Source organism: Ziziphus jujuba, chromosome 5 (assembly GCF_031755915.1).
Source record: "Ziziphus jujuba cultivar Dongzao chromosome 5, ASM3175591v1".
Lineage (NCBI taxonomy): Eukaryota > Viridiplantae > Streptophyta > Magnoliopsida > Rosales > Rhamnaceae > Ziziphus > Ziziphus jujuba.
In genome coordinates this window covers 10,376,531-10,400,858 of record NC_083383.1, presented here as the reverse complement: position 1 = coordinate 10,400,858, position 24,328 = coordinate 10,376,531, and the positions used below count along the sequence as shown (strand labels likewise).

Below are 24,328 nucleotides of genomic sequence, written 5' to 3'. Positions count from 1 at the left end.
CCATTTACATCAATACAAAAGATGAGGATGAAAATTATTATAAATGATAATATATATATATATATAATAAAATATCTACAATTAGGCTCCAAATAAAAACATCCTCAAGTTGAGAAAATGTAAACTCAATTATTTAAATTCTTTGAATTTAATGTGATATATTATCCTCTATCAAATCCAATATTCTAAATGATTCGCCCATCCTTTTACTTTTTAATATCCTCAATCATATATTTATATTCATACAATAGCAATAAAAACTGTCCTATAAAATACAAATAAAAACTGTAAATCATTTAGCTATTAAAAGATATCATATTATTTTATATTAATTTTAACTTAATTAGTTATCCATATTCAATTTTAAAAAAGAATACCTTGCACTTAAAATCAAATTATAATACCATTTATAACATTTCTTTAATTATATTAGTTTGTAGACCCAAAGAAAATATAGGAATGTAATATTAAAAATAATAATAAAATAAGAAGGGCAATAATGATAATTACCGAAAATATAATAGTTTTTTTATGAATTAAAACTATCAAACTAATGGGTCCAAAACTTGAATCGGGTTATCATCCGTTTATTTATTGATAATTTTTGAAAGAAAGTTGAAGTGTAAGATGTAATATAATGCAAAAGAAGAAAAATTACATCATTTATTTCCATTCACCAACGTTGCGGTGCGTTTTGGTGGAAATGGAGATTTGACCGTGGAGTCGAAAAGGCGGTCCTGAAATTTAACCCTAGAAACCAAACCTTAACCACGATCTCTGGTAAAAAAACATTTTTGGGCGGGAAAACCCAAACTTCATCGCCTTCTTATTTCCCTCTGTCGCTTAAAGTTCCAATTTATTTACCTACACTTTTGCCTTCGCTCTTTGAGCTATGCGTCCTGGAGGGATGACCGTTGGTCGTCGTCGGCGAACTGAACCGGAGGCAAACAAACCCGCCGGCACCGGAGAACAGAAGCGGTCTGCGAAGGAAGACGAAACCGTGATGGTTTTAAGCGACGAACACAAAGAATGTACCATGGAAACGGAGGTTGCTGTGTTACGTAAGCGTTGGGAACTGGCATCTGTACTGAATTTCTTGAATGTACGATGAACACCATCCTGTTTGTTCCTATTTCAGGGCCTTAGAGAAAATGTACGATTTCTTACTTAGATTTTCACTGAGATGTGTTTGTTTGCTTTTCCCTCCGATCTTTTCAGGTTTTTGAGCCAGTAATCGGGAGCGATTTGAAGTTATCTGCGGAAGAGATCGAGACGGGTTTAATAAACCCTGACAGTTCGCTTGCTAAGCTTCATATCACGCTTCTGAAGGTTTTAGATTCTTTTATGTTTTCATTGGTTCATTCTTTTCATTATTCCTATTTCCAAGTTTTTTTTTTTTTTTTTTTTTTGGCTTGTTGAATTTGTTGCTATGCATTTTCTCTGTTTACATGAAACTTCTAAGCCACGTTTTTATGCTTCTTTTTTAGTTGTCTTGTTGGAATTGGTCGAGGAATTTTCATAAACTCAGAATTATGAAACAGAGTTACCAAACTGGTTGATCAACGATGTTATAGCATATTTTGCTTTATATTTGTTCCCTATTCTTTAATGGAATGACGTGTAAGATACGGGGAGATGTTCATAGCTGGAATATGAATGCAAGCAATCTTGGTAAAATAGTCGATGTTATTTGTTGTGGTGCTTTTGGGTTTGTCTTGCTTTGTCCTTTTTTATCATCATTATTTTGTTCATCCTTGAGTGACCCAGAGAACTGTATAAATTGAATGTAGAGCATTGGTTTGAGGTGTTGGTCCACGCTGACATAGTGGTACATTTTTCGTCTTGGCTGAATAAGGATGAGTTCCTTGCTCTATTTGATGCAAATCTATGTTAATATGATTAATTCATAACTCAGTGTATTCTGATATATATCAAATGGTAAAGTTGCTTTGTGTAGAATGAAGAAGAAATAAGTTGATATTAAAGCTGCGCTATTACTTCTTTTAGAGCAAACGTTTGAGCTATTTTATTTGCCATTCCTAGGAAAAATAACATCTGGTATTTCCAGACATTTCTTTCTTGTTTGTGCACTGGATAAGATTTTCAATACAACAACTGGTGGAAGAAACTTATTTTGGTGAAGATTGAGATGAAGCATAGCTTTTAGTAATGTTTATGGAAACTTATGGATAAAAGAACTAAAAGAATGGTCTTGAAAGACAATGATAGAAGTTAATTGACTGCAGATGTCATTTAGACTAAACAGTTTGAATTGCATTCAGGTGGGTCTCAAATCCATTTGGCAAAGTTAGAATTATTCCTCTTATGTTACTGTTGTTTTCCTTTGGTTTATTCCTTTGTCTTGCTTCTATGTCTAAATTCTTACCAGGGGATACCGCCTGTAAACAGAAGTTTGAATGGTTCTGATGCCTGGGTAACTGTGCTTTGTAATAAACTTATATCGTGGTGGCCATGGGTAAGTCAGTCTAGACTCCGATAGCTATCAAGTAGATTATTATCCTTGCATTTCTGAATAGGACGGGACATAAATTGCATTCCACTTATTTGCCTGTGTTGCAGCTTGCTGAAGGAGAGATTCCACTGAAGGCAGCCAAAGGGTATTGATTATGTGTTTATCATAGTTTCAGGTTGACATGCTTTATCTTATGTAGTACCAAGAACTGCAGCTGTGATGCCCTGTTGTTTTTGCAGAGAGGAGATATCTAGATATAGAGGACTTGGTCCAACACAACGTTTATTGATATTGAAAGCACTTTGTGAACTACGAGTTGATGTATTATATTGTACCTTTCTACTCATTTTCTATCATATTTTTCCTTCTAGTTTATATTTTATTGCTGACAAACCCCTTCTTTTGTATGCAGCAAGATGATACGGTATCATATATTAGTGATGCTATCAAGAAAGGAATGCACATCTCTTCTTTTCGTAAAGATAAGATAGGAGGAGTTACAAATGGAACTTCTTACTGGTGATCTATAGATATAATATAAATTATACGTTATTGGTAGCTTGATCATTTTTAACAATTCTCATTATTCATGGTAGGTATGATGGAAATGCAACTATTGGTTATAGATTGTACAAGGAAGTAACCATGCTGGACTCAAAAGCAAAATCTAAAGTAAAAGGATGTTCAAACCTACCTACTCTCAGTTTCAAATGGGAAACACTAGCAACCAATCTTCAGGAATTCCATAAAGTTACAGTAAGTACAGGATTTACGTTTATTAGGACACTGGGATTTTAGTTTCATTTTTTGCTGGTAATGGCAGGATAAACTCAAATCAAGCAAAGATGTAACAGAAGCTGCTGTTGGATGGACTGTTGAAACTGATGTCATTCCTGTTCTTGAGAATCTTGAGAAGGTAAACTTTAATTCTGGGAGTCTGAACCATGTAATCTGTATCTTGCTTGTCTAATAATTTGATGTTGAGAGCAACTTATGTCACAGAAAAAAGAAAGAGCAAGGAAGAGGAAACAAAGGCAAGATATGTTGCTGAATGATATCAGAAGGTCTTCTGTTGCTGGAGTTACTCGCTCCTGTCGCAACCGTGTCCCTGTCAACTACACTTTTGGTATGTTACAGGCTTTGATTTATGCAGTATCTATTATTGCATAATGTTGTATCATGGGTGGAATGACATAAGTTACCTTCAAATTCCTAAAATTAAAATATTATGGAGTCTGGTACATCTATGGTATCTTGCATGTAAGAAGGTTAAGGTCTTGTATGATCCTCTTCATTTGTTGAATATGGATCTGGTATTTATAGTGAATTGTTGATTATTTATTGCTTTGTCTAGGTTTAGTTTGTGCATTGAATGTTGTAAAATTAAGTTCATTTAGAAGAATGAGAGAGGAGATAAGAAATTGCTACCAAATGCTGAAGGAATTCTAGTTTTTAATACTCTTCATTTCTCACTTTTAGAAGGAACTAGGTGGAGTATGTAATTTTGCTTATAACACAAATAAACTTATCAACATCCATGCTTTCTTTTTGTAATTTTTGTTTTATTTCCTTGTATTCTTCTTTGATTGTAATATAGTTTCTATTTTTGAAAATGTGCAGATGAGTATGATCGAGCCATTAATGAGGCTATACAAATTACAAAGTAAGATTCATGTTGTCCAATGTTTAGTTAATGCAATATTTAGAGGGCAATGGTTATTCTGTGTACGTGAGTAATGTGCTTTACCTTTTTCGGGTGGTACTGAGTCGGTTGGTTGGGGATTCCAATTGTTAGTTTGATCTGATTTTCCTCCATAGCTGGTTTCCATCATGGATTCTCGCCAATAAATTTTGAAACTTGATCTCCAATGAATATGAAGGATGCAATGATCAGTGTCATTCATCTTTAAGGATATAAATCTTCATTTCTTATATAAGTTCTCTTCTGCATCATAACTACCCAGAATCATTTCAATAAAATTCCCTTTTCCTTATTCAAGCTAATCTGCTTGATAAAAAAGTCTAATATTATGTTTTAGGTTCAGAAGGCTGCAAACTGCTGAAGACAAAAGGCAAGAAAGGAAACAAAGTGATCATGGAAGGAGTTATATTGCCACTGATAGTGCTGCAGACAGAAACACGAATCCAGAAGACAATTTTGGTGGGGAAACTATCAAGGTTTTGGACAATGATGCTGATCATTCAGGTAAAGAAGATGATCTTAGCGATGCTGACACCAAATATGAGATGCTTAAGGAAGTTCATAGCGATGCTGATGACAGTGATTATGGTGGCAAAAAAGATAATGATTACAACATAGGGACGGATTCCAGTGATTTTGAGGCGGATGAGAATAACGAGCAGAACCAAGAGAATAACAAGAAGGGAGGAGTTGTGCGGAAGCCTGTAGCTCTAGGGGTACGATGGAGCACGAGACTAGCTGGAGCTATTGACCACCCTGTTGTGGAAGAAAGAAACTTGCGCACAAAGAATAGGTTAAGACAGAGACCCACTCGTAACTCTGCCCTTGATCTTCTTGTTGTACCAGATACAGAGGATGAAATCTCCTCAAAGAGTTCAGACAGTGGGGAATCAGGGCGTGAAAACTAATCTACGATCCGGCGCAAGTTTTGTGGCAACCAGATGACTTCGTCTAAAGTGAAACTTGAATTCACATGAGTAAGCATGCATAAAATGTTATTATTCCTTTCTGGTAGTATATAATATTATGTATTGTAAGGGTAAGTCTGTCAATTGTAATTCATGGCATTGTAGTTTTGCATCTGGAGCCAGAACTTGAAATTTGATTTCTTGGGTGTAAGAATTGGTTAAGAAATTACATAGCTCTAACAACATAGAGATCAACTTAATTGGCAGGAATAACAATCACGAATTGGTTATAGACCCATTTGGCTTTTTCTTTTTCTCCAATGTAACTTTCCCAACAAAGAACAAATCAAGAAAATCAAAATCAAAAGAAGTACCAGCTTCGAAATTCCATTCAAACAGTAATGCCAAAGTCATAGGTACATCCGCTAGAAAATCAACCCCCACAAAAAGAGTGAGTTGCATGGTTTACTTCTACATAACCAAACTCTTTTTTATTTTTATTATTTGTTTTTTTTGTCATTACCATAGCTCTAAAAAAGGATTACCCAGTAATCATCGTCCCAGTTCCTTGATCGGTCAAAATCTCCAGCAGCAACGAATGCGGTACACGGCCATCGATGATACTTGCTGTTCTCACCCCCTGTGCAAGCGATCGTACGCAGCAATTCACTTTGGGAATCATCCCACCGCCGATCTTACCCTCGTCCATCATCTTCTTCACACCCTTAATATCAACCTCCTTCACCAAACTCTTCGGATCGTCGCGGTTTTCAAGAATCCCAGCCACGTCCGTCAGCAGAATCAGCTTCTCAGCACCCAATGCCGCAGCCAATTCGCCGGCCACCGTATCCGCATTGATGTTGTATTGTTGGCCGGACTCATCCGCCGCCACCGATGCTATCACCGGAATGTGCCCGTCGTTTACTATAGACCATAGAATTGTCGGGTCGACCCGGGCCACCTCGCCTACGAACCCCAATTTGGCTGCATTGGGTGCTGGTCTAGCCGTCACGAGCCGACCATCAGCGCCGCAAAGCCCAACGGCTTTGACCCCGGCTCGGTCGATCAAAGAGACCAAGTTCTTGTTCACTTTTCCAACTAAAACCATGGACACTATCTCCATTGTCGCGGCGTCAGTGACTCGGAGACCGTCGTGGAAGCTGACCTCGATTTTGAGACGTTCAAGCATCTGGTTGATCTCCGGTCCACCGCCGTGGACCAATACGGGACGAAGACCGACGCAAGAGAGAAGAACGAGGTCATTGACTACGGAAGCCTGAAGGGACTCGGATTTCATAGCTGCGCCGCCATACTTGACCACGATAGTCTTGCCGCGGAATTTCTGGATGAAAGGCAACGATTCGGAGAGAATATCGACTCGGAACTGACCAGGAGTGGACGACGAGTCAACACTGTGTTGTTGTTGTTGTTGTTGGACCACCGAGTTCGTGGCTGAGAGAGAACACGAGAATTTTCCACGGGAAGAGCCGGGAAATGAAAATGAGAGGCTAGGTCTAGCTAAGTGTGGGATTTTTGGGGATTTGGTAGATGGGAAAGAGATTGGCGAAGGACGGTTTATTAGCGATTTTGCCGCCAACATTTCTTGTTTTCTGTTTGGCAAGAGAGAAAATTATTAGAAAAGGAAATGGGAATTTTACGACCCTCTGATCTTCTCCCCTGGACAAGATGTTTCGTAGAAAGTGGCGGAGTAGAAGAAAGTTTCGGCTGAGGAAGGAGTATGATTTTTACAGTGGGCGTGAAAGGTCAGAGTGAAGGTCATAGAACAAAGTTTAAGGACAGGACAGGATTATTCCTAATCTGATCAACGGCTTTCCATTTGCCACGTTTCAATGACTTGCCACGCAAGAAGGGGTTCTGCTAATGATGGGTCCCACCGGTTCTACGCCAGTGGTTTCCGGCCGTAAGGAATAGAATTAGAATTACTCTTTTTTACCCCTTCTTCCTCCACTATAAGTAGGCGTTTTTCATTTTCCTGGTAAAAACCCTAAAATCGTCAACGACGCGTTCTCTGCAACTCAGATTCTCAGAGCAATGTCATCGGAATCTCAAGCTCCGTCATCGGCGTCCGAGCCTTGCCGAGCGCCTCCACCATTACCCGAGCAGGTTAAGGACGAAGATTCCAAATCCGTGAGCAAGAAGGCCGCGAAGAAAGAAGCCGCCAAGCAGGAAAAGCTGCGCAAAAAGCAGCAGGAAGCTGCCTTGGCTGCGGCGGCGGCGTCGATGTCCGTGGAGGAGGAGGATCCTCTCTCCGGCAGCTATGGCGATGCGCCGCTTTCGGAGCTCGAATCGATGAGTGAGGAAGAAATTACGAAGTGGACGGAGGTTGGATCACTTACATCGGCGCTGAGTGGCAATTCTGTACGGATAAGCGGACGGGCGCAGACAATCCGAGCCGTGGGGAAGAACATGGCCTTCGTGGTGGTAAGAGAGAAAGGTTCCACCGTGCAGTGTGTGGTGACGGTGCAGCCTGAAGTGGTGAGCCGTCAGATGGTGAGGTATGTTGCCGGGTTGAGCCGCGAGTCCATTGTTGATATTGAAGGTTTGGTTACAGTCCCCAATGTTCCCATCAAGGGCACTACACAACAGGTTCGTGTTGTATCTTACGTTGTTTCTGTTATTTTGATTGTTTTCATTATCTTGGAAGCACAATTCTGTTGTTGCTTAATGGGCTCAGACTCAATTTTTTTTACCAGATTTAGTTATTGTTTCTTGTTATTGCAGGTGGAGATTCAAGTGAAGAAGTTATACTGTGTTAGTAAGGCCATGCCGACACTACCTATTAATATTGAGGATGCTGCCCGAAGCGAGATTGAGATTGAAAAAGCTTTGCAGGTATTGGTTTCTCTCCCTCTTTTCTCTGTGCTCATCATGTTCAATGCAAGACTGTTTCACTGATAATTTTCAGAACCCTTTAGAATCTTTTATATTTATTGGATCATTTGGTGATTTTAGGCCGGAGAACAGCTTGTTCGGGTTAATCAGGATACACGTTTGAACAATAGAGTACTTGATTTACGAACACCTGCTAATCAAGGGATATTCCGTATTCAGCACCAAGTTGGAAAAGTAAGATTCTTATGCTTGATGCTCTATTTCTTTTCTAGTTTCCTGCCTCTTTTCTTCCTACTTGACTTTTATATTTTTCATATTTTAGGAAAGTTAGCGACACAAAATTTGTTTATTGGAATTTAGCGTCCCAAAGTGTTAGGTTGTTAAGTTTATTTCTTAGTTTTATATGTTTCATTTTTAGGTTCTATAGTTGCCAATCAAAATAAGAATTACAAATGCCACGTTTCTTTGTTTGGTCGAGATGGTTTCCTCATTTATGAAGCGCTAACCTCTTTTTCTAGCTCATGTTTTTTAGAAAAATAGGCTCCTAGTTCACCATGCATGATCACTGTTTTGCCCGTATTGACAGTAGCTCTTTCGTTTTACATTTCATTCATGACAAGAAGTTGCTTATTAAATAAGATTTTACAAGTTTCAATGCTATACAAAAAAATTGAAGTTGCACTGTTCTCTATATCTTTATGCTTCTTGAAAATGCTGACGCCCTGCACCTTGCATTTAAGTCTTTCTCTCATACGCTGGCGAAATTGATTATGGTTATTTTTGTTGTATAGAATGTATTTTAGTTGAATATTCTTCTGTATAACATTTTGCTTCTGCAGATATTTAGGCAGTTCTTAGAATCTGAAGGCTTTGTTGAAATTCACACACCAAAAACATTAGGTGGAACCAGTGAGGGTGGTGCTGCTGTTTTCCGATTCGACTATAAAGGACAGCCTGGATGTCTTGCTCAATCACCTCAGCTTCACAAACAAATGGCAATTTGTGGTGATTTTGGGCGTGTTTTTGAGATTGGTCCTGTATTTAGAGCAGAGGACTCCTATACTCATAGACATTTGTGCGAGTTTACTGGTCTTGATGTTGAAATGGTGATCAAGCAACACTACTCCGAGGTAGAATTGGATTTTTGTGGTTTGTTGAAGTTTAGCACCTGAATATGGTGATGGCCTGTTATTTAATGAGGAATTTTGCTTTTGTTTTCACAGGTGATGGATATTGTTGATCGTTTATTTGTCACAATTTTTGACAGTTTAAACAGCAATTGTGAAAAGGATCTTGAAGCTGTTGGCAGGCAATATCCATTTGAACCACTGAAGGTCTGATTGATTTTAAATTTCAGCTTTATTTTAGATGCTTTATTCTTATGTAATGTTTCTTATATGATGTATTAAGTCCAACCATCCTGATGACCCAAAGAAAATAATCCATATGCTAATGAATAAGATATTCAATGTTTTGGCTAATATTCAATGTTTTGGCTAATGTTATATCCTTAGTCCCTATAGTGTTTGGGTCTGATTGTAGGCATTTTTTATATTTACAGTACCTGCGAAATACTTTACGGCTCACATTTGAAGAAGGTGTTCAAATGCTCAAGGTGAGATTTTATTTTCCTGCTGCTTTAAAATTTGTTTGTGTTTTCCCGGTGAATATATTGTGATGTCTTATAGCACACATTACCTGCCTATGTGCATAACAAATTTAGTTGAAATATCCTTACCTGCAATATTAGTTAATTTGCAGCTCTAATGTGTGTGAAAGATATAGTAAGTGAACAATCTTTCCATTGTTTGAAAATCAATAATTATAATTGGTAATCGACATGTTAATGACCTACATTGTCTAATGATATTTGGTAACCGACATGTTAATGACCAGTTACATTGGCTTGCTAATTAATGTGTAACTTCCTTACTTGTTTCCTTTTTAGTGCAATTTCCTTGTTTCCTTTTCAGTTTTTTATATTAAGTTTTGACTTGCTTATGTAGGAAGCTGGTGTTGAAATCGATCCACTAGGGGACTTGAACACTGAGTCAGAACGAAAACTGGGCCAGCTAGTCCTAGAGAAGTAATTTCTGAATCTTGTTCTTTGGTTTGCGTATCCCTTATTGCATAGCACTTCACATTTCATTAGTTTGACTTATCAAATCCCATAATCATCATAAATACATTTGTTTTTGGTTTTCTATTTCATTTTAGGTATGGCACTGAGTTCTACATTCTTCACCGCTACCCTTTGGCTGTTCGGCCATTCTATACCATGCCTTGCCGTGATAATCCTGTTTACAGTGATTCATTCGATGTCTTCATTCGAGGTAAATTATTTTTCTTATTTTGAATTTGGGTTCTTGAGAGAGTCCATTTCATATGGGGATATCTGGATGTTTTAATTGAAAAGGCCCTTTTGCATGTTCCCTTTTGTTGGTTATGTTCCTAATCTATTTCTTTTGGCTCAGCGACTGGGTCTTGGGATAGAATAATAAATAATTAGTGTCAAACATTAAAATCTTGACAGTTAAGACTATAATGGGCTGCATATAAAAACAACTTAATTAATCCTTGCTTGACTATGATATTAGGCCACACTACTCTACATACAACTGTTATGCTGTTATATGTGACAATTTGCTCTTTATACGTTAAAGTCGAATGGTGATAAATGAAGGTACATGATTAAAATGTAATAGTTTTTAGCCACATTTCATCTAGACTGTTGCGTAGTTTATTATAGCTCTCATTTTCGGTGTTGCTTTCTTGAACCTTCTTTCTAGGTATACTTGTGTTTATGCTTCATATGTACCGTTGGATGCTTTGTTTGGATATAAATTTCACATCTAACATAGCTGAGCAAACTTTGTGATGAGTAGAAGTACCTAAATCTATTAATCAATTACATTTCCCTCAGGTGAGGAGATAATTTCTGGAGCCCAGCGTGTCCATGTACCAGAGTTATTGGAAGAACGTGCAAGGGCTTGTGGAATTGATGTTGCGACAATATCAACATATGTTGATTCTTTCAGGTATTTTACTTTTACTCCCTATTTCATTACTCTTCTAGTAGAAATTAGGTAGCCATTTCCCCTTTATGTTGACTATGGCTAATATATATTAGCATAAGGTTTTAATTTTTAAGAAGCAAAATTCTCAAGACTGATTTCACCTCCTCTCAGAAAGTCTTCTCACTTCGACACTTCTCTTGATGGGAAAATTCAATTCCTTGTTTAGATTTTGATATTGCTTTTGTTTCCTTTAGATTTTTGAGTTTGTAACTCAGAATAGTATGTGATGGGTAATAAAGACAGAAAACTATGGGCCTCTTTGGCTGTGTGTTTTGAAAACTGTTTTCTGTTTTAAATTGTTCTCTAAAACACTATAGCTCAGGTTCACTTATCATCTCCGGTAGCTCATCTATTGCTCATGGTCATTTCAACATCTGTTGCTCCGATCATGTATTGTTGGTTTCTTGTATTACTGTATTATATATGTTGGTTCTCAAGCTTTGTTTGAGATATTCCGCTGAACAAATTTTTAGGAGCAAATCAACGAAGTTAGCGTGAGAATTGTTAGTAAATCTTGTTGCCTGGTTATTGCAGGTATGGTGCACCTCGACATGGAGGATTTGGAGTGGGTTTGGAGCGTGTGGTGATGCTTTTCTGTGGTCTGAATAATATCAGGAAAACATCTTTATTCCCACGTGACCCGCTAAGACTTGCTCCTTGATAATGCATTTTGTGACAGACTACTACAATTTAATTAGAATCTTTTTCTTTGATGAATTTTATGTCCTAGAAATGTGAAAAAGATGTATGTTCGTTTTTCTGGTCAAAGATACTTGTCTCTATTCACCTTGGGAAGTTTGTGAGAAACTTGATTACAGCAGCAATGGTGAATACAAATAGACTCAGAATTTTAAATATTGTTCTGCTTTTGATCCTTTTTGTGCAGTTTTCTAATAATTTATTAGTTGGAGTTTTCTGTCAAATTTATTGACGGGAAGGTTTCTGTTTATAAGAAATCTTTAGCAACGATGGCTCTGCTCTGCAAGATTACAAAATATTTTACAAATGAACAAAACAAAATAATTTATAATCATAAAATAGTAAATTTGTTAGCAGCAATAAATGCAAATTTTTTTTTAAAACAAAAATTCACAACAATATGTATATAAGCAGCTAAAAATTTCTGGAAATTGATTATTTAGAAAGTAAAAATAATAATAATAATAATAATAATAAAATCAATAGTAATAATAATAATAAAATCAACAAGTGGTTCGAAAACATGAAAAATATATTTTTCAAAAAAGAAAAGAAAATTATTCTGAGAAACTGAATAAAAATATTAATAAGGAATTATCCGATCAAGTATTTTGGATTTGGGTTATTGTGTTCTTTCACTCTTCTCCCCTCCCTCAGTAGCTCTTCCAAAATGCATTATTCGCTCAGTCACCTCTGCAACAAAATGATCCAAACGACAACGTTCTCTCTATATCCATTACTCGTTGCAGATGGAGATTCAAGCCAATGACTAGGATTGTAAGCTCGAGGCAGACTTTACTGAAATTAAGAAAAGCTGTCAAGATAATATATTTACATGAGAGAAGTTTCAGTATTATTGTATGTACACACTCGTTCTCATATAGGATAAAAATTTTCTTGTGAGATCTGCATACCAATATAAAAGAGATCCACATACCGATATAAAAGAGCAGATGTATACTTCTAATGTATTGAAGTTGTTTTAATATCTATATAGAGTTATTTTATGCAGCTTTTTTTCACTTTAATTTATGGCTGAATCCATGCTATGGATAACCTCCTTTTTTTTTTTTTTTTTTTTGAACGTCATGCTATGATAACTTACATTGCATATCCATCACACTGATAGGATAATATATTCCTAAATTTATGTGCTGCCATGATTAATTTTTTTCCTCCAATCATTTTAACACTTAATTCTTTATCCTACTGCAGTCCGATATATCTTAGGTTCCATTGGTTAGGATAAAATTATTGCTACCACGATATATCTACATTTTAGAATTATTATATTTATATATATATATATATTTTCATCCTCAAAGGTATGTTTCTTTAATGCTGGAAATCACATGCATTTTTTAGCAAATTATACATATATTGTTATAGTTTAATCAAGATGGAAATTGAATTAATCAAGAAACGCGACTAAATGATACAGATGTTGACTTGCAAAGACGTGCTAGCCAAGGAGTTGTCTTATATATATATATATATATATATTTAAATATGGCTTCATTTTGGACAAATGTTGAGGCAAAAGATGGTGGACAAATTTGGCAATAATTAGGTATTTATTTATTTTGGTGAAATGCGGCAGTTAGGTACCTGTGCAACAAGGTACCTGCAAAGTTGAAGGTCACCAGAGCTTTGCGCATTGGTCTTGTGTTTGACCAACGTCAGGTCCAGATACTTCTTCATGTCTAGGAGAAAAATAAAATAAAACACAATAAAATAGTTTAAATATCAAAAGGGAAATAAGATACAGTTGAGTATTTGGCAAAAATTATATAGGGCTCAAATGGAATGGCAAACAAAACTCCCACATTCCAAAACCAAGGTGTAATCAATGACCAAGAATGTCAAAAAAAGATAGCCATTAGGGACAACAGTGTCTTGATATGAACATGGAATGCCTCTTTTCTCAATTGTAATTAAAAATTGATAATGGAAAAACCCGGAAACATTAATTACATTATCGGGCCAAGTAATCATAATATTCTTTTGATCATTTAGGTAACTATATCACATTCAATAACCAAAACCGTTACCCACAAAATCCTCTTCATCATCACTACTAAATGACTCAACGACTTGACTGTCATCATCATCGTCACCCTCCGTTACAATCTCCAATATTCCAGCTCCTCCATCAAAATCTACGTCATCCATAATAAAATCCCCATCATCTTCATCATCGTCGAGATCAGTTACACTGTCATCATCATCATTGCTCATATCATCTGCATCACTATCACCATCCCCATCAAGATCCGGACCAAGTATAGGGTCAATATCAGCATCGTCATCGTCATCATCCTCGTCTTCTTCCTCACTCTCAGCATCATCAGGATCAGAATCATCATCGGTTGGCCTTCGGCGACCAATCTCATAAACTCTAGCTGATGCAAACATCTCTTCTTGGTCATCCATTGTAATCAAACCAACAAAGGAATCGGTTGGTTCTGTTGCAAAGTCGAGGACACAACGATCAACTGGAATAGTAGCAATGTCAGAGTAGTTAACTGCATCCACCGTGCGGAATGCACCAAAGAGGGGATGCTTCACACGACGGGTATGGACTGATGACATTACATCCTCAAGGTTTCTTCTCAAGATTGCATAGATTACATCACCACGTGCATTAAAAGTTATTGTTGTTTGGTCTAGTGAAGGCACACTTCGGAGGAGCTTGAACTTTCGCAGATCCCAGACCTCAGAATTTATAATTACCTGTTGATAGGACAATTATTAATTAAAATAACATCAAGACTTAATAATATGAGATTTAAAAAATGCAGACACAACTAAATATTTGATCTTGAAAAGAAAACATAATATATTAATATTCGAGCCACTAAATAAAGTAAAAATTGCTGGCTGCCCAAAATTATTTAAACCATCTTGAGTGACAGCACTTCTCCAGGATATCATTATACTTCCAGGTTTGGAGATACTAATAGAGTGGTTAACTAATTCACAAGTTTATGAAGCATACTCTATTAATGAATGTTAAACAGATCTTCAGCAACAAATTAAATCTTTCTACAAGAAATATTCATGTAATCTGATACTAGGTTTAACATACCTCATTCCCAGCAGGATGGAAGCCACCACCACCATAATCGGTAAATTGATCAAAACGATGAACAGGGCCAGAAACACGCCTGTCCCATAAGACCCCATTCCAAAGCAGCATTGTGTCTGAAGGATTAAAGTGTATTTGAGAATAAGAATGCCCTCGACCTGTAGAACTAGTAGATGTGTCAGACAGTTTCAATTCCACTTGGGAAGTTTGTATGTCATACAGGAGAATCTCTCTTTGTGCAGGTTCACTTGACAGAGCTGCAAAAACGTCCCCAGAATTGCTAAATCTTGCAGCCTTGCAGCCTTCAAATGAATGAATGGGCCCGCCCGAAACTGCAGATGCATCCCACAACCTGACATCCTGGGAACTTGATGAAAGCACCATATGGTTCTCACCAGATAAATATGACTGAACAAGAGTCAAAGGAGACTGGTGGCTTGTACAACTCTCCAACAAATTACTGCTATCAGAGTCAAAAATTTTGAGCTCACCAGAGTGGTTACCTACCGCAATGTGGGAAGAGTCACCAAGGAAAGTAATGCATGTAAAGAGGGCACCAACATCATCCCGACATGTCCGCCATGGCCGAAATCTGCTGTATACAAACTGACGATCTCTGCGATTTCCATGAACCCCACCATACATACTTTTAAACTCACGTGTACCAAGACGGGCCGTTACATTTGATGGGGCATCTAGGCTTCGTCTAGGTTCAGGACAAACATGCGGGTGCAAAAGAGAGAGTGGGGGTAGTGTGGTTATAGGAGCAGGGCACTGGCGATGCTGGTGCTTTAGATACTGAATAACAAGAGAGTCTAGAGTCAGCCGCTCTGTGTTGCTGTTTTGTGGCTCACTTTGGAGACCAAATTGGGAGGGTGGTGCCCCCATGCCCACATTAGAATTACCAAATTGATTGTCATCCAAATAATCTGATGGACATCCATTTGCTGCTAATCGCCCATGTTGGTCTCTCATGTTAGAACTTGGCGTGCATAAGCCAACAGTATCAGTTGGTAGACTAATTTTTCGAACAGTATTGGGTGTTGGACAAACTGGAGACCTGAGTCCTTGGTCAACAGTGTGGAGACGTTTCCCAGAGGCTGACAGATATCCAGTATCCTTCAACTCAGACAGCTTCCGTTTCATTGGCAATACAAGTGGAGTCTTACACTGAGATTCCGTATCAGTGCTTGGTCTTGGCAAGGACTCTGATGGAGTTTCTGATGCACTTGCAGAAGACTGTTTTGCTGCACTGAAGACCTTTTTGCCTGATGGTTGGTGAGAATCCTGGAACTGAAACTGGTTTCTCGACTGCAAACTAAATGAAGGTGAAAAACCCAACTGTTTCTTTTTTGAAGAAGAAACAGTCGAATCACACTTTAAACCCATTTCATCCTCTGCTGCCATAAGCTTTGTTTTGTTCATGAGGAATCCACAAGGAGTTCGACCAGAGGGCCACTGAAATTGAATGGAGGGACCTTCTTGTGTGGAAGCTTGGTATGAGAGAGAGGAAGGAGCAGCCAAGGAAGGCAAAGGAGTCAACTGGGCCTCTTTTAGCAGTGTAGAAGCTGTTGCACCCAACCCAGATGCCTGTAGGTGTTCATGAATTAAGAGTAGAAGTTCCCTGGATTTTCAAATCAGATGAACAGACACAATGAGAAAATAAAGTCCAAAGGAAGCTGAAGACTAATTGTACAGTTGGGCAGACAACTGACGCATGGTATTGAACTATAGAAAAGAGCAATAAGTACCTGGAATGATATGTGATTGGAGTGGCAGCAGCTATAGCTGCTCTTTCAATGCGCCTCAAAGTTGGCGTCGCAGCATCAGTAGCTGCCAATGTACTAGCACGCCCCGAATTCGTCACAATCTACAACATGGACCTATTTTATTTCAAGATCTTCCAGACTAAAAAAATAAGGAATCGGAGATTACTTGATTAAAAGTCTATTTTATTTGCCTACAACATGGACCCATTAAAAGTTTGATAAATGCCACCAAATACTTGGAAAAAGAAAAATGATTTTGATAGGGAGCATTGTCTTTTTAAGCTATACCAGATTTTTTAGATCGATAGGTTAAACTGCCCTAGAAATAGAGACAAAAACATATAAATGCTTACAGCAATTAGCTCAATTGCTGCCTGGGAAAGTTCAGCTTGCCACCTCCCTTGCTCATTTCCATGCGTCTGGCTGCCTGAGTCCCTAATCAGTTCTGAGAGTTTTTTCCCAACCTAGTACAATAAGTTGAGCACAATGGAGGGATATGTGAGTTTGATAACAATCTACCAATGTCAAATAATTTTTATTTATACATACCAACGCACAAATATAAGCTGACAGAGAAAATAACTAAGCAAAAATGTAATAAAATTTGAATAATGAACTTAAGGGTATAGCTTCTCTGCAAAATATTTAAGTGTCAACTCATTGCAAGATATTATTAACTTCTTCATTCAGGTCCACATGAAAAGAAGACACAGTATAACTTACTGCATATAAAGTATGTAAAACAGCCATTTACCTGAAGCTTTGTCAATATGTGTGCTATAGTATCATCTCTGGCTAAACCAAGTAGGACTCGGCAGGCAAGTGCACGTAGACAATCAAGAGCAGCAGGTGGAGAATATATGCGTGGTTGGAGGAGATGCAGAAGAACCTTTATGCCATTGTTTGCACGGACAGCCTCTCTTGCCTGACGATACCCCTGTTCTAATTGTGTGGCAAGACCAGCACAACCTGCCCCAGCACCTAAAGATATTCTACGATCGCCAACCAGCCCTGAAGTTGGTGTGGGTGGAGGAGCTTGTATATTACTGCTGTTGGACTGTGTACCAAGTGCTACCGCATTGCCCCGATCTCCAACAGCAGATTCCCCACCTCGATCCCTTGGATCATTCTGGCTGGACACATTCATAGCTCGATCTGAGATACTACGTTCCATGTTTCTTTCTCTGGTCTCCATACCAGGACAATTTGAACTTTGAGCAGAAACAGATTGTGGACCTTGTGGAAGTGGTGGTTTATTGCTAATTGAAGGTGGAGGGCAAACAAGATTGACCAGCACATTCAGTGCCGGCTGAATTATCTGCAAAGATACAAATAAACTAAAACAACTTGCCAATGATAACACAAACTACCAAATTCAAGTGCAAGCAATCAATGTTGTACAAAATGTTTTTACCTCAGGGTCCACATAACTACCAGCAACACTAGCTGCGTCCAAAATAACCGCTATTCCCAAACGGTTATTGCTCAATGTCGCATTCACAATCATCTTACGGCTGCTAGGTACCAATGTAACAATATGCAGTACACCTAATGCATACTGAAGTAGATCATGCAAATAACGCTCAACAGGAGGGGCCTGAATAAAACAAATTCCATTCCATGAGAAAAGGCAGAAAATCAAGTGAAGAGAATCACATGTGTAAGGCTTATTCATACCTGACATAATTCCAACATTGTGATATGTCCATTAGTGCTTAAGAACTTCTCAACTGCAGGCCAACGGGTTCTTACAAATGCAGGACCTAGCTTCCTATCCTTCTGTAACTGCAGAAATACTGCATCTATGGCCTCGTTACTGAGGTCAAGTGGCTTGTAGGCAGCTCTAACACTTGGAATATTCCGAGCTGCACTCCGATTGTTTTTATTTGGACGGATAAAATCCACTAGCAAAAGAAGATGAGCCCTGAAATATTGCCGTAGAGCAACGCAGCTGTGATACGCAATTTGCTTCTCTGATGATGTCAATACTTCTGCAGGTGACCGATCATTTCGAAGTGAAGCAGAATTAGACAGTCCTAAGGCCCCAGAATTTACGCCGGATCTGACTGCAGCAGCATCATTTAAAAGACCCAGTAATTTCTGTAAACCATCCTGAGCATCAAAAGCATCAAGAACTGCTCTAAAAACAAATGCAGCAGAGAAAAATAAAGCAGCATTTTTCCTAGCTTGATCCTGTGGACACTCGAGAAGCTGTATAGCCAACTCTACAACCTGGTGTACAACATCTGGGGGAAGAGCACATACACGTTCCATTATCCCCTAAAATTAAAACAAAAAAATTAAAAAAAAATTAAAAATAGGTGAGAATCCAGAAACAGCCAAGTCGAAAGTTACAGTGACGACAAAGGCTCATGCATGTACTTCTAAGAGTTAAAGCTTTTACATGTTCTAACCTGGAGAGAACCAATAGTAAATAAGCAAGAAGAAAGACCAAAAAAGGTTTGAGCAACTCTTGGAACAGAAAGCAGCTTCAACATGCCACCCCGATCTACAAATAATGCTGCAAATTTTCGATGAGCAGCCAAAGCACAGATCAGCTTCATTACATCAGGCAAGAGCATTGCAACTTTTGATGCCTCTGTATATTTGGAATCCCTTTGCAGTATAGCAAGACATACATCTACCCCTTTTTCATGCAACACAGGACCAAGAACTTCAACATATTCTCCAAGATTCTCAAGACACTGGATACAATATTTTTCTCTCAACTTTGCAAGGGATTCTGCATCTGGAATGAAGTATTCTTCGGCATCTATATTAGTTTCTGTTTCTATGCGACTTGTGGTTGTTGAATCAGCATCGACACTGCTAGAGGTCCTGTCACCATACCATGGAAAGTATTAGTGATTTCTCCTTCATGTATCTGTACAAGGTACTTAAACATGAAATTACCTACCTTGAATCTTCAATTGCTTTGGCAGCATCAATAACAGTACATGCAGCTTTGGAAGCAGCCAAGACTGCAGCCTCTTCATTATTTGTAGTTTTATATTCCTGCATGCATCAAGTAACAAACAAGTGAGAAATAAAGAAAGAACAAAATAGAATTAGGTTGATCAGAGGATAAAAATATGCTAACCTCTTGAGCTGCACTTTTAACAACTTCAGCAGCAGCATCACCAGCTGCCTTTATGGCTTCTGCAGGTGCATTAGCTGCTCTAGCTTCAGCTTCAGCAGATCTAACTGCCTTTCTCACTAGATCGGAGATATCTTGAGTCCCAACCCTGCAATCCTGGAAGCAGTCATCATTTTCGTCTCTTTCTAGATAAGAAACATCAGGGTTACGGCCCAAATACTTTTTAGCATCTTGCACTTTTTTCACATCTGAATTTTTTAATGAATTCCTGTCTCTAAAACCCCGCCCCTGCCCCAATCGAATACCAGATCCAGGTGAAGTCAAAGCCTGCTCATTCTCTACAGCCCCCTCATTAGCTCTTCCCTTCCCTCTAGATTTTGCCCATCCACGGGTGGACCTGCGCCTTGAGGAATCATCTCTCCCATTTTCATCCAAATCTCCTAGCTTTGTCCTTCCATCGCGTAAATCACGAACATGCCATCTGTCCTCACCATTGGCATCTACATCATAAATATCAGCTCCTTCAGCCAACCCATCAGGTGGTTCCCTTTCTAGACTTTGGTCATCTAAAGATCGCTCATCTGTACTCCTTGAATCATCAAAATGGGAAGTTTCCAAAACCTGTCTGACTCTACCCCGATTTTCATCTCTACCTCTCATACTCGCATTAGAAGCATTCTTAGTCTCTGTTAAATGACTAGCGTCCTTCTGACTAGTACTTGTCTCCCCTAAAACTCGCACACGAAGATAACGCATAAGCTTGGCAGATAACCCAGATGTCAGCACATCTTCCACTACTGGCGCACCACTGAGATTAAAAAAATAAAAATAAAAAAGAATTTTAGATTTATACTAAACTAGCGAAAGAATATACAAAGGGAAACAAGCTACCCCTAAAATCCATAAAAAGTCCATACCCAGTTAAACAAACTGCTAGAAGTCCAGTAGAATAGGTCTTCAACATGTCAGAATCTGAAGCCTCTTTTCCCCCCACCTCATGCTTCCAGTTATGGTTTTCACCTGAAAAGCTTGCAGACTCATCCATTACCCTGTCTTTTATGTTCTCCAGTACAGCTTCTTCAAAACCATGATACTGTATCACATTTGGTAGCCACAAGAATTAGAAGATCAAAATCCCGCACGAGAGAGAGAGAGAGAGAGAGACAGAGACAGAGACAGAGACAGAGACAGAGAGTCGATTCAATTAAGTAAAGCAAGAAAACAAGCTTACAATCCATGTCTGTGAACAGATGAAAAGGAGCCTAGCAGAAGCTGCCTGGATGGAGGTAGGGTATCTTGATTCTGATAGATACCTCGAAGATATTAATTCAAAGAAATCATCATTCTCCTGAGGAAAAAATAAAAAAAAATTATGGTACAAACTCACACCAGAAACATATTTTAAAATTCTGAATGAACCATCCCAAACATTTGGGAAAGAAAAAAGGAAGCACTGGAAAAATTTTGTTACCCGGACTAAGTTCCCTAGCCGCCCGATGTTATGAGTTGCACGACCATTGCTGGCGGAGTAACCATTCTCTTCCATGAATCTGCATTTAGTTAACAAATTTTTTTCAGAAAAGATATAAAAAATAAATAAATAATAATAATAAAAAGAAACTTACTTAAAACCAAGTAACAAGAAAGAGAGCAAGGGTAAAAGACAAATACACCACAAGTACGCTAAGCATGAATAAATAGCTAAAACATCCTCAGTACAGACACAGTTAACACCAAGTTATGATAAGAAATGAGGCCTATCATAACCAAAAGGATAAAATTACATGGCTTATCAACAACAACACTAACAAACTAAAGACTCCGATATGACACTTAGCAGCATTATGAACCCTATCAAAATACTGTCACCTTGTTGAAACAACAGTTGACGACAGCTTTGGTTGATGACTGTGTTTCCATGAAATAGAAAGTAATATATCATCCAAAGTCCATAAATACCCTCAAGGTATTTGAGTACAACCAAGAAAAAAGGTATCAGTACATATTGAAATGTTGAGAGTTCAAATTTCTAGAACTATCAACGTTGATGGAAACTTGAGGAAAATCAAGGAAATGACTATCATTTACATGAAAACAAGAGATTTTTCAATGGAACCTTTTGGAATTGCAAAAATAATCAAATATTGTATCAGTTATATAACAATCTCTACAAAATAGCAAGTAATTGTCTGTGTGAGACCCCGAGCTCATCATGTTGTTTCAAGCCCTGTACCCCACTTGCATTTGAAATAGTTCGTCCTGTTACATGGGGGAAACAAAAAAAAAAAAAAAAAAAAAGACCCCCTCACCCATATATAAAAATATTTCTGAAATTAGGCTTTAACAAAAGGTAGCAGCTAGAAAGAACATTTTAAGAAAGTCTGTAGGATTTAGTTGAATTCCTGCTCATTTCTTTTAAGTTAGCAGCCCAAAGCCCATATACAACATTTGCTTTAAACTAAAATTGACACACTGTGGTAAAGCCCTATACTGGCAGGGGCAAATCTTCTTTAGCTTTCTGCCTCTTCTACAACCTACTTCCTATAACCTAAATTCATGAACAATTTCATTCTCATCAAATCCATGGCTGAGAGAGTTATCAAATTCTTTAAGTTCTTTTCTCCTCTCTCCTCTGTTTCCTCCCTCCCTTTTATCAGGCTCTCCCACTCTACTCCCCTCTCCTCAAACACATTATCACCAATTTCCAGACAGTAGTTAGTTCCCAGAAATTTCCAGGAAACATACCAATTTTGGTGAATTTCCAGACATACTACTGTTGGAAACCTCAGGTTTCTAGAATTCGAAAAATAATATCACCCATATTAGCAAATTTTCTTCCATGAGTAGTTCTACAATTAATATTTTAAGAAGCAAGTTCTGCCAAAAATCATGATAGAAACTAATATACTTTACAAAACTACCTATACCAATCTTCACAAATAAAAAGCCAGCATTAATCAAAAAGCATCTAGAAAAGCTCTGAAGTTCTGAACATATCCCAGCCATAATTACATTCTTCCTAAAACGTCCGAACAAATGCTGGATATTTAAACATCTCAACGGAGTATGTTGACACTTGACCAAAAAGTCGAGAAGAGGACGTGGGTTTGATTGAAGCAGAATAAGAACATACATTAAAAGCTACATCACATCACAACTAACTTCTAAAAAAATAAAAGAACAAGAAAATTGATGGAAGCCCTACTCAACAATGTCACAAAAATAATAAAATAAATACAATCAAATAATAATAATAATAATAATAATAATCCAAACTCAATGCCCACTCATACTGAGTAATAACTCAAGACCCATTTCATAAAAAATGCAAGACCTTAAAACAACACACAGAATAAATAAGTAAATAAATAAATACTAAAAAATGACGTACCGGGCCTCTTGGGTTTCAAGAAGAGAGGCAAGGGCGTGAAGAACAGTAGGATTGGGGTTATCAGACGAGGCGGTGATCTTCTCCATCAGTTTCTGAGCCTTTGCCATCAATTCGTCGTCTTCATTTTTGGGTTCCTCCTCTTCCTCATCGTCTTCTCCACCCTGTGATTGAGATTCTGGTACTATAGCAGGAGGAGGTGGAGGTGGAGGCGGAGGCGGAGGCTCGGCTTGGCCTTGCCCTTGGACTTGGTTTGTTTGCTCATCCATGGCCGCCTCCATATGCTACCCAGATGATGAATACACAGAAAAAAGACAGCCAGAGATTCAAAGAAGAAAGAAACTACAAATTCGCAAACCAAACAATTTTGGAGGTTTTTTTTCTGTGTGTAGATATATAGAATTATTAATAATATATTGTATAATATAACATATATATATATATGATATAAATATGAAATTAACGGGTATGGTGGAGTTGCAGTGGCGTGAGAGAAAGAGAGAGAGAGAGAGAGAATTAAATTGGTAAAAACGAAAGAAAGAATTCGTTCGCTGGCTTTGAGCGTTCGGCTTTATAGTGGAGGACGACTGTGATAAACAATTGGATCGGAATCTTCCTGAAATTGCCCGACCCGTTTCTTTTGTAGCCCTACCCTACCGTTTTTTATTACCGAATGGAATCCAGATTAATCCGCCCGACCCTTATTAAAAAACTGAAAAAGATACTAACAGTGATTGATTTATTTTTTTATTATTATTATTATTGTAAACGACAGTGAATTCTATTTTGGCCTTTTTGGTAAAAAGCAATATAACTCCTTTTTAAAAATTTTACTTTTTTTCAGATATATATATATATATATGAAATATTTAATTGTTAGTATCTCGTGGATGCATTTGGAATCATCGAAATTTTAATGATAATTAATTTTTAATAATTAATTTTTTAAAATTAATTTTTTTGAATTATTTTTTAAACGGTTAGTATCGGGATATTTGACATTTATGAATAATTAATTAATTTTTGTTTTAAAATTTAAATATAAAATTGTATTTTAATAAAATATATAAAATTAATTTTTTACAATTTTGAAGATGATATTTCTTTTTTATTTTCTCACATTTTGGTATTTACTTTCCTTCTAAAAAAAACCATTCTATATTGTTGATTTTGATCTTTAGATAATAAATTCTTAAGCTTGAAAGTAACTTTGGTTTATTTCATCTTCAAAACAACGCCATAGTTTTTTTTATTTTTAATAACTTTTTTTTTTA

The 24,328-nt window shown here is 37.5% G+C and overlaps 4 protein-coding genes across 4 annotated transcripts; 2 read left to right on the top strand and 2 right to left on the bottom strand.

The window, feature by feature from the left end:
• The first annotated feature begins 659 nt into the window (after positions 1–659).
• LOC107411145 (DDT domain-containing protein DDR4) lies at positions 660–5,356 on the top strand. Its single transcript, XM_016018677.4, has 11 exons — positions 660–1,102; positions 1,219–1,329; positions 2,390–2,476; positions 2,581–2,618; positions 2,713–2,794; positions 2,886–2,992; positions 3,070–3,229; positions 3,297–3,389; positions 3,476–3,599; positions 4,094–4,136; positions 4,513–5,356. Exons 1-11 carry the CDS (start codon positions 893–895, stop codon positions 5,081–5,083), a joined length of 1,626 nt encoding a protein of 541 aa, XP_015874163.1. The 5' UTR covers positions 660–892; the 3' UTR covers positions 5,084–5,356.
• Positions 5,357–5,438: 82 nt separating this feature from the next.
• Positions 5,439–6,855, bottom strand: LOC107411168 (acetylglutamate kinase, chloroplastic). The gene has a single exon (XM_016018709.4). The coding sequence runs from the start codon at positions 6,681–6,683 to the stop codon at positions 5,625–5,627; it is 1,059 nt and encodes a 352-aa protein (XP_015874195.1). The 5' UTR covers positions 6,684–6,855; the 3' UTR covers positions 5,439–5,624.
• A 188-nt stretch (positions 6,856–7,043) lies between these two features.
• On the top strand, positions 7,044–11,868 carry LOC107411167 (aspartate--tRNA ligase 2, cytoplasmic). Its single transcript, XM_016018708.3, has 10 exons — positions 7,044–7,690; positions 7,826–7,936; positions 8,057–8,170; positions 8,776–9,066; positions 9,160–9,270; positions 9,498–9,551; positions 9,943–10,022; positions 10,154–10,269; positions 10,860–10,974; positions 11,548–11,868. The coding sequence occupies exons 1-10, from the start codon at positions 7,136–7,138 to the stop codon at positions 11,672–11,674; spliced, it is 1,674 nt and encodes a 557-aa protein (XP_015874194.1). The 5' UTR covers positions 7,044–7,135; the 3' UTR covers positions 11,675–11,868.
• Positions 11,869–13,432: 1,564 nt separating this feature from the next.
• LOC107411159 (DDB1- and CUL4-associated factor homolog 1) lies at positions 13,433–23,593 on the bottom strand. The gene is made up of 14 exons (XM_016018694.4): positions 23,058–23,593; positions 21,138–21,216; positions 20,898–21,014; positions 20,584–20,759; positions 19,670–20,474; positions 19,487–19,584; positions 18,984–19,407; positions 18,247–18,849; positions 17,984–18,166; positions 17,324–17,887; positions 16,923–17,033; positions 16,552–16,670; positions 14,801–16,424; positions 13,433–14,445 (listed from the first exon to the last, which is right to left on the bottom strand). Exons 1-14 carry the CDS (start codon positions 23,333–23,335, stop codon positions 13,744–13,746), a joined length of 5,883 nt encoding a protein of 1,960 aa, XP_015874180.1. The 5' UTR covers positions 23,336–23,593; the 3' UTR covers positions 13,433–13,743.
• Between the last annotated feature and the right edge of the window lie 735 nt (positions 23,594–24,328).

What these genes read in the sequence shown, in the direction of transcription:
- LOC107411167 (XM_016018708.3), top strand. Translation starts at nt 7,136, where the DNA reads ATGTCATCGGAATCTCAAGCTCCGTCATCGGCGTCCGAGCCTTGCCGA. An exon ending in ATCCATTTGAACCACTGAAG is followed by an intron (nt 9,271 to 9,497) that starts GTCTGATTGATT and finishes TTATATTTACAG; the next exon opens with TACCTGCGAAATACTTTACG. An exon ending in ATTCGATGTCTTCATTCGAG is followed by an intron (nt 10,270 to 10,859) that starts GTAAATTATTTT and finishes CATTTCCCTCAG; the next exon opens with GTGAGGAGATAATTTCTGGA.
- LOC107411159 (XM_016018694.4), bottom strand. Translation starts at nt 23,335, where the DNA reads ATGGAGGCGGCCATGGATGAGCAAACAAACCAAGTCCAAGGGCAAGGC. An exon ending in GGCTAGGGAACTTAGTCCGG is followed by an intron (nt 21,015 to 21,137) that starts GTAACAAAATTT and finishes TTTTTTCCTCAG; the next exon opens with GAGAATGATGATTTCTTTGA. An exon ending in CAATGTTGGAATTATGTCAG is followed by an intron (nt 18,167 to 18,246) that starts GTATGAATAAGC and finishes TGTTTTATTCAG; the next exon opens with GCCCCTCCTGTTGAGCGTTA.
- LOC107411145 (XM_016018677.4), top strand. Translation starts at nt 893, where the DNA reads ATGCGTCCTGGAGGGATGACCGTTGGTCGTCGTCGGCGAACTGAACCG. An exon ending in CCACTGAAGGCAGCCAAAGG is followed by an intron (nt 2,619 to 2,712) that starts GTATTGATTATG and finishes TTGTTTTTGCAG; the next exon opens with AGAGGAGATATCTAGATATA. An exon ending in CCCTGTCAACTACACTTTTG is followed by an intron (nt 3,600 to 4,093) that starts GTATGTTACAGG and finishes GAAAATGTGCAG; the next exon opens with ATGAGTATGATCGAGCCATT.
- LOC107411168 (XM_016018709.4), bottom strand. Translation starts at nt 6,683, where the DNA reads ATGTTGGCGGCAAAATCGCTAATAAACCGTCCTTCGCCAATCTCTTTC.